This window comes from Cannabis sativa, chromosome 9 (assembly GCF_029168945.1).
Source record: "Cannabis sativa cultivar Pink pepper isolate KNU-18-1 chromosome 9, ASM2916894v1, whole genome shotgun sequence".
NCBI classification, from domain to species: Eukaryota; Viridiplantae; Streptophyta; class Magnoliopsida; order Rosales; family Cannabaceae; genus Cannabis; species Cannabis sativa.
In genome coordinates, this window is record NC_083609.1 from 138,457 (window position 1) to 155,631 (window position 17,175).

The 17,175-nt window shown below is 29.6% G+C and overlaps 2 protein-coding genes across 3 annotated transcripts; one reads left to right on the forward strand and one right to left on the reverse strand.

The window, feature by feature from the left end:
- The first annotated feature begins 1,910 nt into the window (after positions 1 to 1,910).
- On the forward strand, positions 1,911 to 7,018 carry LOC115722064 (long-chain-alcohol oxidase FAO1). Of its 2 annotated transcripts, none has more exons than XM_061103546.1 (3): positions 1,911 to 2,644; positions 2,753 to 3,067; positions 5,124 to 7,018. In XM_061103546.1, the coding sequence occupies exons 1-3, from the start codon at positions 2,366 to 2,368 to the stop codon at positions 6,891 to 6,893; spliced, it is 2,364 nt and encodes a 787-aa protein (XP_060959529.1). In that variant the 5' UTR covers positions 1,911 to 2,365; the 3' UTR covers positions 6,894 to 7,018. The 2 variants fall into 2 exon arrangements, with proteins under 2 accessions (XP_060959529.1, XP_030507039.2); XM_030651179.2 differs by having other exon boundaries at positions 2,274 to 2,644; positions 2,750 to 3,067.
- LOC115722063 (phosphate transporter PHO1) lies at positions 5,600 to 15,349 on the reverse strand. Its single transcript, XM_030651178.2, has 15 exons — positions 14,886 to 15,349; positions 13,101 to 13,184; positions 12,763 to 13,003; positions 11,254 to 11,620; positions 11,098 to 11,146; positions 10,541 to 10,612; positions 9,893 to 10,022; positions 9,246 to 9,366; positions 8,890 to 9,139; positions 8,699 to 8,803; positions 8,554 to 8,598; positions 8,291 to 8,443; positions 7,913 to 8,197; positions 7,681 to 7,817; positions 5,600 to 7,586 (listed from the first exon to the last, which is right to left on the reverse strand). Exons 1-15 carry the CDS (start codon positions 15,165 to 15,167, stop codon positions 7,496 to 7,498), a joined length of 2,412 nt encoding a protein of 803 aa, XP_030507038.1. The 5' UTR covers positions 15,168 to 15,349; the 3' UTR covers positions 5,600 to 7,495.
- Between the last annotated feature and the right edge of the window lie 1,826 nt (positions 15,350 to 17,175).

Consider the following 17,175-nt stretch of genomic DNA (forward strand, 5'->3'; position numbering starts at 1 on the left):
TAATCTTATGAGATATATTATCACCAAAAGAATTATGGATCATATGTGCATGAGGGAGAGACATATTCATGTTGCACTCTTTTTCCCTTAGCTCAGGTTTTGTCCTACTGAGTTTTCCTGGCAAGGTTTTTAACGAGGCAATTTGCAAGTAATTATGAATATGAAGTATATATTGTACTCTTTTTTTTTTCCTAGCTCAGATTTTGTCCCACTGGATTTTTCTGGCAAAGTTTTTAACGAGGCAACTATAAATCATGTTAACAAACTTGCATTTTATGAAGCAAGTAGAGTTTATGTGGGAGTGAGATCATTGGCATAGCATATTCGGGAATTATATGGATTGCACTCAATAAAGAAGTATCAACCCCAAGCAATTCTCTATGGATAATACTGCTTGCATCGCTCAACTAAAAGGAGGGTACATTGAAGGAGATAGAGTTAGAACACATTTCACCAAATTCTTCTTTATACATTTCAAGAAAATGCATATTAGTGTTCAACAAATTCAATCAAGTGTCAATCTTGCAAACTTATTCACAAAGTTATGACCAACATCAACATTTGAGAAGACGGCAGACAAGATCGAAATTCGTCGATTAGAAGATCTCCACGAATGCCTAAATGAGGGGGAGTTAGTTTACACTATACTCTTTTTTCTTTTGATCAAGTTTTCAGCAAATTTTTTAACAAGACAATTATTATGGATATCCAAGAGGGAGTGTTATAAATATTAATAATTATGTGGATGTCCAAATCTTTTATTTATTACCATTAATTGTAATCAACATTCATTTTTTCTTAGTTTCTTAATATTTGACTCTTGTATTTGTATAAATATGGGTTCACCCCATTGGAATAAACTACTGAGTAATTCTCATTCACTTTCTCTCTTCTTCTTCTTCTTCTTCTTTTCTTCTCATCTATTTTATATTTATTTTATAACAAATACCAATATTTTATCCTATTATTTAATATACCAAATAATAGTAATTAAAAATACTGATATACATAGTATAACTATACATATGACCATGATCCATATATATATATATGTACTTTTCAATTCATTCAAATTTGTATATTTAATTTACAGTTCGATGAATCAGATATTAATTAGGTTAGGTGGCCAGTCTCAGACATTAAGAAGTTGGTTCGAGATAAGTACATATATATATATGAATCAATAACAAATTAACAAGATTACAACATAAAAAGACCGTATTTTCTGTAAATAAAATTAAAAAAATCGTAAAAATATTTAAAATTCAGTGAAACCGTATTTTGGTTGTTTTTATGTTTTTACTAGGATCAAATTTAATAATGGAAAGTGAAATTTATGTTTAGGAATAGTCCTAATAATAAATAAAAGAATGAATATATATAGAGAATTACTAAAATGTATTATTGATGTATAAAGAAATGTTAAAATATATTATTGATGTCTAGCACTTTTATCGGTGTTATATACTATTATTAGTGTAATTAAGTATTGGTTCTTATATAACTTAAAAAAAATTAAAAAAATATCACTAATCATAAAATGTTATCTACAAAAAGTGTTAGATATAATAAGTGCTAAATAGGAAATATGATAGAAGTGAAATTATTGATTAAGATGGAAATGGAGAGGCTTAATAAATATAATATTTGGAAGGATGTGGCAAAAGATGGGCCGCATGCATGAAGGGGACAGGAATGAGTGATTGGTTAGATTGCTTAGTATTTTTATTTAGTGTGATTGTACGTTGTCATATCCGAATATTTATGCACTTTGTCATGCTTTTGTTATTAATTAACACAACATACATACAATGCATATACTATACGTGACAAAATACAATTGTTATTTCCTTCTCTCTCTTTAATCACTTCATATATAATTATGAAGAATAAGAGAATCATCAATACATATGGAAAGTAGAAAGTTTAAAATATTAGTAACTCTATTTTTAGTATTATAAATTATTTAAAACATGAATGAATGAATATGGTATGTATATAGTTAGGAAGAAGGGGAGTATATTGGTATTGGGTACGTAGTATAACTATATAGGAAGCAAGCATAGTATTAGTAGTAATGTATGGTATGCCAATAAATGAAAGGTGAGGGTATATTTGTCATTTTATATAGCTTGTAAAATATCTATATAGGTAGAGGCCTGAGGGGATTGGTTGTTGGGAGTTAAATATTTAGTTTAATTAGTAGTACTTTCGTGTTGTTGTTGACTTCATGACTATTTGAATATATATATATTATTCATGAGTTTCGTGTCTTCCTTTTTTCCATATAACATATTCTCACAAATATTAATATAAAAGGCTCCCTCTATCTCATTTATATTTTATTGTAGAGAAGAAAGAGAGAATGATGATGAGAAGAAGTAGGAAAGAAGAAGAGGATGAGTACTGTTTGACGTTGTTGAGAGAAAGGATCATTGGAGGAGGAAACTTAAGCAAAATAAGAGGAAAGCATGGACTCACAACTCCTGAGATTCAATCTTTGAGAGCTGTCTGTGACACTTTAATACCTTCTTTGAGTTACTACTATTATTCTAAACACCAACAAGAAGATCGTGATGATGAAGTAGCTGTACTCAAACACTTCTTGGCTTCTTCTGGGGCTCACTTTCCAATCCCTGAAGAGGTACGTCCGTAATATTCGATTTTAAATTTAATATATATTTATGATACCTACAACTACCACTATTAGTAATTAGTAACATTGTGTACATGTATTATATATGTATAGCAGGTAGGAGAGTTATTAATGAAAAGATCATCTATCATAGAAGGGAGGTGGATAGTGAGATTGGTGTTGATGATGCTGGGAACAAGGATTGGAACACTCTTCCTCTCTGGCTCACTCTGCTTTAATTCTACTAATAGTAATAGTAGTAAATGGGGGGGATTATTATTCCTTAATAACAATATTAACACCTTCTCAGCAATGTCACCGCAGAAGAGAGAAAAAGTTGTTCAAAAATGGTTGAAACACAAGTATTTCACACCTCTCAGGCTCGCCTTTCTCTACCTCAAAGTCGTTACTCTCCACACTTTCTTCTCCAGGGTACCTACCTACCTACCTACCTACCTATATAATATATAAATAAATACCTTTAATTATTTGCTGACACCATGCCATATAATTAATATATAATTTCAAACCCAATTCAATTTTTTTGTCATATATTATTATTCCCTGCCCATTCATCATAAATTTTTAAAAAACCAGTTCCCTTATCATTTACACATTTATATCTATTATTTATTTCAACATCACATCTCACCATAACCAAATAATAGTAGCTACGTATAATAAATATCGCATTCATTCATTTACATGGGAATCTATATAGTATGGAATAAATTAATATAAAACATAACCGAATAAATAAAATTAATATTTCTAATATATTATTTATTAAAATTGTTTGAAAATAAAATAATAACGATTTATTATATATTTAGTATTAAAAAATAAAATAAAAATAAATAAAAGCTCTTACTCTTAATATATTCTTTAAAAAATGAGATTATTTCACAAATACATAAAAACAACAAAAAATTACAAAAATACGATTTCACAGAATTTTAAATATTTTACCATTTTTTAAATTTTATTTACAGAAAATAAGGTCTTTTTATGCTGCACTCTTGTTAATTTATTGTTGATTTTTTGTTATCTGTATGTTATTTTTTGTTGTTGTTGTTGTTTTAATGTTATTTAGATGTTATTTTCATGTTACTTTTATGTAGTTTTCTTATTGTTTTTCGTGTTATTTCTATAGAAAATTGTAAAATATTAAAAAAATTATTTAAACGTAAAAATGTAATTTTTTTTACAGAAAATAGTGACTTATGTAATTATACCTTAGAAAATTGTTGGGAGAAGTATTACTTTTCTTTTAGAGTAATTTGTAGCATAAATACCTAAGATTATAACTCCAGTTGCAAATAAATACTAAGTTTAATTTTTTACGGTAATAATTCCTAAGTTATAATCTGGAACTTTTGTAGGTACCTGACTGTTAATTGTTAAGTAAATTTCCACGTGGCAATTCTTGATTGGTCTAAGCTATTAAATTTTTTTTTTTAAAAAAATTAATTTAAATACACCAATAAGAAAATGACACGTGGATAATGACATAATATTCAACAGTTAGTTCCAAAAATATAACTTAGGTATTATTACCGCTAAAAATTAAACTTAGTATTTTTTTTACAACTGGGAGTTAAACTTAAGTATTTATGCCGCAAATTACTATTTCTTTTATACTCTTTTTTTTTTAACAAACTTTTCTTTATACTGTATTTAATCAAGTTCTTCTTCTTCTTTTTTTAATATATTAAGTAAGAGCATCTCCAATAGAGGTATAAATGAGTGGTAAAAAACTAAAATATAGCTCATTTAACAAAAAGTGTGCTCCAATAGTATGCCAAAAAGTGATGTAAATTTGGCACATAGCAAATTTGGTGCCAAATTTGGCACAATATTTGCTATGATGTAAAATTTACACCACAATAAATGTACTATTTTTTCATTTACATTTATGTCATTTATATTATTTTATTAGTATATTTGATGTAAAATTTACACCACAATAAATGTACTATTTTTTCATTTACATTTATGTCATTTATATTATTTTATTAGTATATTTAACTATCACATTAAATTATAAAATATTCATATTATTTTTTTATTGTCTTACATATTAAAATAATAATAAAATTGATTATAAAGTTATTAGATTTTTTTAAATAAAACATTAATTAGATATTAAATTTCATATCATAATTTTGCAATAAAATGTGCTCAATATAGCACAATTTTTAGATGTCTAAACAAAGTTGAAGGAATAACTAATACTTATTCCCATTGCTCATTGAAAAATGGTATTATGTAATATTTGTATGTTGAGAATCATGGGTTCCATCTCAAAACCAATTGCTAATAAATGGAGTAGTCCATATTCTTTATATATAGCTCCATACTTTTACATTTAATCCATGTGGGACAATGTTCTTCAATATTATAAAAAATTACTATTCAATTAAATTGCTATGTTTTGGAATTATATAAATGAATTAAATTGATTGAAAGATAAAAAATTTGATTTCAGGTTGATGAAAATGGAGAGAATCCAACATGGAAAGCAATTGGATACAAAGTACACAAATCAAAAAAAGAGGAAGTGACTATTATTAGACCATTGGACAAAGCAACAGTCCAAACCATTTACGAAAACGACACAACTTTTCTCAACGCCCTTTCCCAAAAAGGCCTAAACGACGTCGTTCTCCACCAAAACATCTACAACATTAGATGCGACGTTCTCGTTCTTGGCTCCGGCTGCGGTGGAGGAGTCGCCGCCGCACTCCTCGCCCAATCTGGCCAAAGGGTCATCGTCCTCGAGAAGGGTAACTATTTTGCTCCCTCAGATTTCTCCTCCCTCGAAGGTCCCTCCTCCGATCACATGTACGAATACGGCGTTACTTTCGGCACCTTAGACGGAACCGTGGCAATCATGGCTGGAACCGCCGTCGGCGGTGGCTCACTCATCAATTGGTCGGCTTCGATTCGAACCCCGAAATCAGTTCTCAAAGAATGGAGTGAGGACGAAAAATTGAGTCTTTTTGGGAGCGAGGAGTACGTTTCGGCCATGGATTCTGTCTGCGAAAGACTTGGAGTGACCAATAAATGTAAGGAAGAAGGGTTTCAGAATCAAGTTCTGAGAAAAGGGTGCAAGAATCTGGGTCTGGATGTTGAGTTCGTCCCCAGAAATAGCTCGGAGGATCATTACTGTGGGTCTTGTGCCTATGGCTGCCCAACAGGGGACAAGAAGGGTACTGATTCTACTTGGCTCGTCGATGCCGTTGAAAACGGTGCTGTTTTGCTCACTGGTTGTAAAGCCGAGAGGCTTATATTGGAGAAAAACAACGGCATGAGTAGAAGTGGAAGAAAGAACAAGTGTTTGGGAGTAATGGCCAGAAGTGTGGGTGATGGGGTCAAAAGAATGATTCGAATTGAGGCAAAAGTCACAATTTTAGCCTGTGGAGCTCTCTACACTCCACCATTGATGATCAATAGTGGTTTGAAGAACAAGAACATTGGAAGAAACCTTCACCTCCACCCTGTTTTAATGGCATGGGGTTACTTCCCCGAATCCAATTCAGAATTCACAGGGAAGAACTATGAAGGGGGAATAATTACTTCAGTCCACAAAGTGTTTGGCTCTGATGGTGATGATGGTGGTGGTAACCATAATAATGTTAAGGCTATAATAGAAACTCCTGCTTTGGGGCCAGGTGCGTTTGCTTCAATTGGTCCGTGGATCTCTGGAGCTGACTTGAAGAATAAGATGATTAAGTACTCCAGGACTGCCCATTTCATCACCATCATCAGAGACCGCGGGTCGGGAGTGGTGAAGAAGGAAGGGAGATTGAGCTATGAGTTGGATGATGGAGACAGGGCTAACATGACAGTTGGGTTGAGACGGGCTTTGAGGATTCTTGTGGCTGCTGGAGCAGTGGAAGTTGGGACTCATAGGAGTGATGGGCAGAGATTGAAGTGTGAAGGGATTAGTGAGAGTGAGTTGGAGGAGTTTTTGGACTCTGTTTATGCCGCTAAAGGGCCTATGTCAATGGAGGAGAAATGGACTAACTATGGTTCTGCTCATCAGCTTGGGAGTTGCAGAATGGGGATCAATGAAAAACAAGGAGCTGTGGATGAGAATGGACAGAGCTGGGAAGCAGAGGGATTGTTTGTTTGTGATGCTAGTGTTCTTCCTAGTGCCATTGGTGTCAATCCCATGATCACTATTCAGTCAACTGCCTATTGTCTCTCCAAGAAAATTGCTCAATCTTTGACCAGAACAAAAACAGATCTGTAAACTATTTATTTGATAAGTCATGAGGATTTGTTATCATCGTATTACTCTTATTATCATTTATTGATGAATGCTTTTAGTGATGATTTCATGTGTTATAATAAAGATTTAGTATTAGTTGATGTTTACATGATTCATGATTCTTGATAGCATCGGAATTAAAGATTGATTCATGCAAACAATTTTTTTACTTAAATGGAAAGAGAATAAGTTTAAAAAGAAGTAGCATAAGTTTAGAATTGTATATATATAGTACATATTGATTAGCATTAGCAGCAGCAAATTATTAATGTTAAAAATGCTAAAAATGTACAAATCAAGAGAGAACAGAAAGGAGAGGTATTGGTATAGGAGCGAAGCTTGTTTGCTACATTACAGTTGGCGCTCTGCTGCTAGCTGTTGATTCATAGGTTGAGATGAATAGTAGAAGTTGTAGTAATGATAGGATCATGGGAGTGGCAGAGGGAAGTCCACATGCAGTCCACACCTTACAAATAACAAAATGCGGATCTAACTCCAACTCTCTGTCTTTTCTGCTTGGCTTTGCTTTGCTCATCCCCGGATGTATATGTTGTTTAGTGTATACAACAGAACACAATGATCACTCAGCCATCCGAATCAGTCTCTCGGAATGGTAAGGGAACAGTCTTTACAGCTCTGTACTTTCCTACATTGTTTAGGTGCTCATTCTCAATCCTGTAAACACCAATCATCATTCATTTTATCTATCATTACTCATGACTCGATAAACAATGTCCAAGAAAACAAAGAGAAACAGAGAAAGTGGTACCTGTAAAAATTCCAATGGCCACGACGAATAACTTCCAATGAAGCCAAAAGAAAATCTACTAATCTTGACTCAACAGCTCCAATTCGGAACCCCATCACTGTTTCCACCCATGCTACTCTTAAAACAACATTCAAACCCTGCAATTTCAATTTCATATTACAGTTACAACTTGTTTTCTTTCATGTATATATAATTAGGAGGACAATGAGAGAAAGAGAAATTAATTAGTTACCATGGACACATAGTAGGTACTTTTGTTCTTGAGAATTAGATCATCTCTAAGCCAAGTGTTTCTTGATTTGGGGTTGAGAAGACCCCAGTCCTTGACGAAATCCCAGTAGAGCTGATAGATTGTAGCCACGACAGAAGTGACCAAAACTATTGAAAACCATAATGGGTCATAGTGAGGCTGCCTTGAGTAAGTGATTCTAGCTCCAGCAGCCACCATTGCAGAGACATACTTGCCCATGTTAGCCAAATGTGTGGAATCACACTCGTCGAACCATCGTCTTGCACACTTTAAAATAACAAGTAAATAGTTATATAATGGAAATGACATTATGATGAAGAGAGATAGAGAGAGTTGATGATGATTATTATTAAATTATACCTGCATGGCACGCCAGTAATAGGGGAGAAATGAGATGACATAAGCAAGCTCACTGAAGAGCCTTCCAGAGTGGCATGTTTCGAATTGATGCTTTCTTAAGCTTCCAGCAAGAAAGTAGCAGGCTGTTGACTCCATGTGTCTTAGCAATGTAATCTAATGATATCATATGAATCAACACTCAATTTTGTTTAATATTCTACTACCTCATATTCATATTTATTTGCTTAATTACTTAGTAGTTAGTAAGTTTAACATATATATACCTGGCTAGTAAGTTGGTCAGCCATGAAAAAATCAACCATCAAAACCTGCATACATACAGAGAGAAGACAAAGTAGTAATTCAATTCATTAGTTGATATTGGTCAATACAGAGTATTGTGAATTATGATTGAATGAATGAATGTACCTTGTAAAATGGAGAGCAAATTATGTTACGAATCACTCGAATGAAGCAGTAGCGAGTTGGGCGGTAGAAGATGTCAAATGGGCTAACCAGGAATACTATGAAAACCTGCAGAAAGAATAATAAATTATTAGAATGATGATGATGATTATGTTATAAGAATAATTTTTGAATATTGAATTAGGATAACCAACCATAAGGAGGAGTCCTGGAATGGCATCAACTTGGGATGGAGAAAATCCACTGGCTCTCAAGATGAGATGAAGAACCATAGCTGCCACAACTGCAGTCATGAAGGTTGTGCATATGAGAAAAGCATCCCTGTACTTGAGAGCTGTGGTTGGAGAGAATTCGAATATGAAGTTGTAATTGATTCTTGTCTTCTTCCACATGAACAGGTTACATCCATACATAAACAGGTGCAAACTCAGCAATGCAAACACACTGCACAGTTCACATCATTATTAATTACTTAATTTCAGTTTCTTATTAATTAATTTATTACCAATAATAGTAATAAAAAAGAAGAGGGGTATGTATATAAATGGACCTGAAAACAGGGTAGACAGTTTCCATATAAACAGTTCCTTTGGTAGGGGAGAAAATGCCTGATATATGTGCCAGAATTGCGTACACACTAAATAGTGATACAAAACAACCTGTTAACAACCCTACAACGCATCCACACGTACACCAAAACAAAACAAAAGTCAATGTTATATCCCATATAATAAAGGTTCACTACTGTTTTAATTTAAAGTGGGGCAAGACAACACTAATTGAGATGTATAGTATTATTATTATTAGTGGCCAGCAAGTTTGTAGCATTAATAAGTTAATGGAGCATTTAAATAAGTACCTAAAGCTTAGTCACATGACTAATCATTCATTTATATGTCTACTCTACTTAAACAATTTCAATTCTCAATTCAAACTATATGTATGCTATAATGTTGTACTTTCTGATGGTGAGGTTGGAAAAATACACTTTTATGGTAGTGTCAATTGTAATAGTAGTAATGTTATATAATTGGTTTATTGGACCGACCATTAAGAGAAAAAGGTCTACAATTAGTTAAATAAAAGGTTAAGAAAGTTAGAGTTAATTTCCATTGTTGTTGTTGTCTTTATTGAAAATTAATCCTATAATATAGTAGTTATACATAGAAAAGAGTGAAATGAATGAATTATAATTACCAACAAAAAAAGTAACCATGTGAGAATCTTTGTGGTGATGGGGCCTCAAGAACTTCATTGCCTTTTTTCTGTCATTGTTGGCAAAGTGCTTTATGAATATGGACTCCACTTCGTCCATTAGTCGTACAACCTTATATATTCAACAAACACAATAACACATATTAATTATAATAATAATAATAATATAATTAATCTCTTTTTTTTTTAAAAAAAATGAAACCATTCTCTACTGTACGTGCATGTTTAATAATATACATAAATAAACTTGTTAATTAATTAAGGAGGTGGGAAACACTTGTATTATTTAATTCTTAGGCAGAACCAATGGAGATGAAGTCAAAGAAATAAAGTAATTAAATCATGACGTACATATATAATGGATGAAAGATGAATCAAATTCAAATAGTTTAACACTATTTAAATATACTTAATTAAGACACAACAGCAACAACACAATCTTATGGATTGACGATTGTGGAGGAGATCATGCATGAGGACCCACCTACACCCCCCCCATTATTAATTATTTGATATTATCATTTCATCAATTCATGTACACATTAATTTCTCTCAATTAAAAATAAAAGTCGTATATATTTATGTATTTATGTGTATAAAAGTAGTAGCTGTACGTAGAAATGTTTGTACCTTATCAGAACTAATGAAGTGTGATCTCTTCACTGCTTTAAGATAACTTGCTGATGCTTGCTGATTCGATACCTGTTAAATTAATATTGTTTTCATATTCATTTTATGATCAATTAATTATTAATTCATATCTATATATATCTATCTCATTGAAAAAAAAGCCGTACCAATTAATGATATATTATCTTCAAAATAGAAATTGTAAAATCCAACTCAATTAATTAATAATTTATAAAAGGGGCTACCTATATTCATGAGATTTGTTTATTTATTATTTTTGGATAACAGAAAGTATCGTAATATTTATTTATCTTTATTAAAAAAAAAAAAGAAATAGTTTGTTAGAATTTCACATTGTTCATGTGATCAGTATGTATAGTACTCTCCACTCTTGAAGGAGAAGACTCCCATTCATATATATCCAAAAAAATAATAAAAAAAAAGCCTTCCAATAAAAAATAATTATATTTGTCATGACACCATATGTATTAACATATATTAATTATATTGGATTTTCTACCTACATTAAAAATATATATAATTAACTTAATATTTACCTTATCAAATTTCTTGAGGATTTTTACAAAAGCAACCATGTTCAAGGTGCTGCCAAAAAAATATCAATGAATTTAATTAGGTAATAATAATATGAAATTAAGATAGGTAATTAATTAGAAAAGTTATAATATAATTATATATATGAATATGTATACCTGTAAGTCTTGAGCAAACCAAGGCCTCTATAGAGCTCAACAAAAGCTCCTCTAATCATCTTCTCAGCACACTGAATCTTCTTCCTATTGATGTACTCTCCATGCCCTTCCTTCTTAGGATTGTTGACTAGATCTTCCCAAAGCATTGAAGTTAGGGCTGAGATTGTTCGAGTGGGTGTTGTGACTGGAATATCTATCCTCATCGCCATTTTTGGCTTTCCTTTCTTGGTTTTGGTCCTTGTTCCTAAGTTGGTGAAATTTATACCATTCTTCTCAAGACTTGCTATGGCTTCTGTTGTTTCTGATATGTCTATTCTACTTTCACTATTATTCATTCTTCCAATTCCCTCGTTATCATTTTCACTCTCTGCATATATTAATAATTAATTTATGATTAATTAATTATAATGTAATGATTATTAGGTGGTGTACGTACGTATACGTATAGCACAATTAATCTACCTATATCTATGTGTAGCTGACAAATTCAATCACTATCAACATATATACATATTAAATTACAAAACCCAATTGTAAGTGTGAAATAGAGAGAGAAATATATATATATATATATATAGTATCTTTCTTACTAAACACATATACTCAACAACTTAATTGAACTCATCAAAAAAATAAGACAACTATAAACAGTATATAATAACTTAATTGATTTTTGAGGTGGGGACACTTTGAATATGTATTTATCGATCCTTGATTTATGTATATACATAATACATAAATTTATATAGAAATATAGATATATATAGGCAGATATATAATCTCTGAATTATAAATAATAAAACACATAAGATGTAAACATATATATAGAGAGGGAGTTTTTGTCGGTATAGATTAATCATTGGTTTTAAGCTGTCCAATATTGACTATATTGTAAAGATAATTAAGCCTCAAAAAAAGTTTCCATATGTTTCTATAATATATATATATACCGACCGACCTCATATATAATTACGTACAACTCTTTTTTCTTTTTCTTTTGACCGATAAAATATAATTTGTATACCTATCTTTCGGCCGGTAATATTAATTTGACTCATTTACAAAGTATTGTTTTGTTGCTTAATATTAATATTTGGCTATATATATATATAGATAACTAAGTTTTATTCAAAAACACATTAATTAAATAAATAAATATACTACTCTATGAAATGTTTTTATTATTACTTTAATTCGTACATAACTTACAGTATGTCTTACTTATTTAAAAGACATTGCATATATTATTGACAACCAAATTTAATAAGCATGACTTTCTACGTACTTAATCTCAAGGTCAACCGCCGTAATCAAAATTCAAACACTCCAATGTTTTTTTTTAAAAGAAAAAAAAATGTAAACAATAATATCTTGCTAATTAATTAATCAAGAACAAATCCGAAATCCTAAGAAATTAAAATATTATAGTTTATATAATATTCATGGAAATAGAAATATGTAATACTAATTAAAAAGAATATTAAGATAGTTAATTAATTAAATAATTACCGGTGTAATCGGAGGTCCGGGGAGAAGATGACCAAGAGGAGGGAGGATTTGCCGAGCCGAGCTTGGCGGGGCCGGACAAATTTTTGCGGCGGCGGTCTTTGAGAATTAGTTTGAGGTCAACCAAAATCTGAAGTTGTTTGTTAAGAATATCTCCTCTCTCCGCAAACTCATCTTCTTTTGTCACATAAAATTGGTTCACTTTGTTAAGCTCTTCATCTAATTTCTCGAAAAATGTTTTCACCTATAAAATAACATATAATTTTATTTTATTAAATATATTTTTATAGAATCATTACATAGTAGTAATTAATTAATTTGTAACGTATATTATTATGTACCTCATCTTCTTGAGAGAATAATTGAGCAAGTTCAGTTTCATAAATCTCTTGATCCTCTTCACCATCCAAGCATTTACGCTTCACCTAGTGAGTGTCACACATCATCATCATCAATCAATTAATTAATTGATAATACATTTATTTATTTAGAAATGCAAATAATATATAAAAATAAGTATTGCTCTTGAGCACGTGATGCTTAATTATACCAATAATAATATTAACACGTATGTAAAAGAGTGCTAGATACTACTAATAGCCTTTAAATATTTCTTTGTTTTTATTTTTTTACCTTTTGGAATTGATTTCTTAATATATGGTAATGTTTTGTTTTGTGACATGGTATATGGTATTATATATTTATTTTTATTATTATAATATATATGATAATGTATGTCACGATGAGTTCGTGTACAAACCGTTTCCTTTTTCCTATATGGTATTTCGTGAGAGAATAACAAAACCTTCCAAAGTTATTATAAATAATAAAAAGAAAAACAATTTTTATATATTAAAAGGAACAAAAGCAGCATTTGATAATAATGATTCAGACAAATTGCAAAAAAGAAAGGACAAGGAAAAAAGAAAACAAAAAAGTCTTTAATTAATTGATTCATATATCTATAGCTAGCTATAAGCTAGTGACAAACTCCAACTGTCCATTCACAAATGAATGACCCCATTTTTAGATGCTTTGTCTAATACCTCCTAATATTAATGAATCAAATCATAATAATAATAATAACAAAATATATATATATACTACTAGATTTTATTTTTAACTGCTTTTAAAATTAATATTCTTACTTTCTATATACGTTTATAATTAAAACAACTTTATATATTGGTCACATGAAATGGCCATAAGTAAGTACTAATTAAACATTTTACGCCATGGTTGTTATTAATTAGGATGATATACTATACATGCATGTATATTATTTGTGAAATATAGTGTATATGCAGATGAATTATGATGGTGATCATGAGATATATATATAAATGGGATCCACGCATATACACACACGGTCATATATAAATATATATTCAATTCAAAACATTCACGGCACACAAAACAAATAGTATATAGTTGTGGATCTAATCTAACCCCCAATTAATAAAGGTGGCAACTTTAATTAATTGGGACCCCTTAGGTAAAGGCCGGTAATTAGCCTAACCATATACCATAATTCATAGTAATAAAAATAAAAAACAAATTAATTATGGGTTGGGTACCTACAAAATTCACTTGGACATAATTTCATGATCATGAATATATGCTTATAAAGAGAAACAAACTTGTACGTAAGCATAACCACTCAAATCAAAATTAAACTAAACAATTAATACATATACTACTATAACTTAATTAGCTACTTAACTAGCTAGAACTAGAAGGGGTTTTATGTATATAACTACTTATAAAGTTCCCTTTTATTTTACCAGAAATTGACGTCATAAATATGTAAACATGGATATTTTACAAAAATCTGAAACTCGTGACCACTGCCACCTATATATATATTTATGTATAGTTTTTTCATAATTAATTGTTAAAAAATTAAGAAATTGTTAATTGTTGGGTTTAGAAAACTACATTTAATATAATTATATATTTAAATACATAGCTTTAATTTGAATCAGATTACACTAAAATATAAGTGGTCTGCTCTGTACTCGCCAGAGAATCAGAATTAGAAACGGATGAGTAATTAATAAATAAAATTAAATCCAAAAGAAGAAGTAAATAATTAATTAATTAATTAATCATGATTACGTACGTACCTGAATCAAGTCAGTTTTATGGTGTTCAGAATTATAGACGTTATTAGCTGATGAAACTAATTTGTTGGTGACAAATCGAATGGGGTCGAAAATGGATCGACCAAAATAGTAATTACTATTGTTGTTATGATCATCATGGCACTCATTAATATTAATATTCTTTTGAGTTGATTTTAGAACCTTAATCTTCTTCACTTGCTTCTTCAGATGCCAATAATTTACAAAAGCTTCCCTCCATTCTGGTATTAGCTGAGCTTCAAGCTCTTTTGAGAACTTAACCATTCTTAATTAATTAATAACAACAAATTAAATTAATTTGTTATATATTATTAATTAAGAACGATTATTTGAAAGCCAAAAGCCAAAAGGCAAAGGCCAAAGAGAGAGAGAGGGAAATAATAAGGAGATAGAAAGATATGGAGCTTACCAAAGGGACTCCCAACCTTTATATTTATACACCTACCCACCTACACTACACACACCTCTTATATTATTAATTTATATATAAAAAGAAAAACAAAAACAAAACAAATTTAATTTATATTTTTTTATTTTTATTTTCTTATAAAGTATAAGGAAGCAATAAGAAGAATTAAAGAAAGAAAAACCGGAATGGGAATTGCTATTTGAGATCTTAAGGTCTCCAATTACACCCGTAGTAATATTTTATTGGCTATTAATTTCTTATATTATTTATTAAAGTATAAATAACGGCATAGTTACTTAAAGTTTTGAGTTTGTAAGTGTTATAAACTCAATGTTCATTCTAGCAGCATTAGTATCTAATATTTGTAAAAGTATAATTTTTTTTTTTAATTTCGTCAATACAAACTCTGTTGCTATCTTAAATAAGACACACAAAAACATGTAGTATGTCAGTTACTTCTAAATATTTTATTAATAAATTTAAGATAAAATTTATATTAACAAAATTTAAAAAAAAATAACAGTTTCATAAAAATAAAGCACTTATGCAATCAATAAAATTTTTCCATAATTTATTGTATATCTTTTGTAAGTTGGTTATTACATATGGATGATTTACCCCAACAATAATAAAGTTAATTATGTGATAAAGTTTGTGTATAACATTTATGGTATTTTTGAAATTATATACTAAAAGTTGATGACTGTTTCTACACTTAACTTGCATGCTCATCAAAAACTGAAAGTATGTCCTAAAGTAATGAATGCCTAATGTGAATGTGCCTATATATATATATATATATCTATTTCCTTTATTCTTCTCTTTTGTCATCTTTACTATTTACTGTTTCATTTTCTTGTTTTCTTTCATCATTCTAAATATAAACAATTAAAATAAAAGAAATCAGTTATTCTTCTCTTTTAATTTCTTTTTCCTTTTAATAGAAAATAAAATCAGTAATAACAATTTTAAATTTACACGATAATATTAATTGAACTCGCTAAAATGTCAAAGGTAATTAATATTTACATATAAAATAATTAATTGCTACTTAATTAAGTGGTATTCTAATTATTAATATTATATCTATATGGAATATATGATCAATTACAGTACACTAATTAAGTATACCCAGTAATAATGATGTAGGAAAAAATAATTAACATTTTCAACTTTTTGAACGTTGATTAATTTAATTACTTGTATGTTTTTATTTACATATATATTACATAATTAAGAAATTAAAATGAAAGAGACTAAATAACAAACCTAACTTACTAGAATTTGTATTTATTTCCAGAAGACCTGCAACAACTTAATTCAAAAAAGAATAAAAATCAATCATTTTACTTAATTTTCTACTTCTTTTCAAATCAATCAAAAGAATAAAATTATATATGAATTTTATTAACTAGATATATATATGTAACTTTTCAATATTATCATTGATTATTTAAGAAAATTATATGTATCATTTTGACTTGGACTTTCTATATTACATACGAACAATTAACTTATATATGACTTAAATTGAAAGCATTTATTTATTTTTCGGCTGGACAGCATTTAATTCAGGTTGTCCAAAAAATCAAACCATTATTTAAGGCTTAGATATTGCTTTAAATATATCTATATAATATATATATATATATATATATATATATATATATTTGGTTAATTTTCCTTTCCAAATCTATCTATTATACGTTACGTGGAGTTATATCATCACTTTTTTAAAAAAACAAAAATATCATCAATTATTAATTATATCATTTTAATTAAATTAGCTCATGACTGGTCTGGTGATCTTAATTATTAATTAATAATTATGTCTTTATTACACAACAATTTAGTATATTAAAT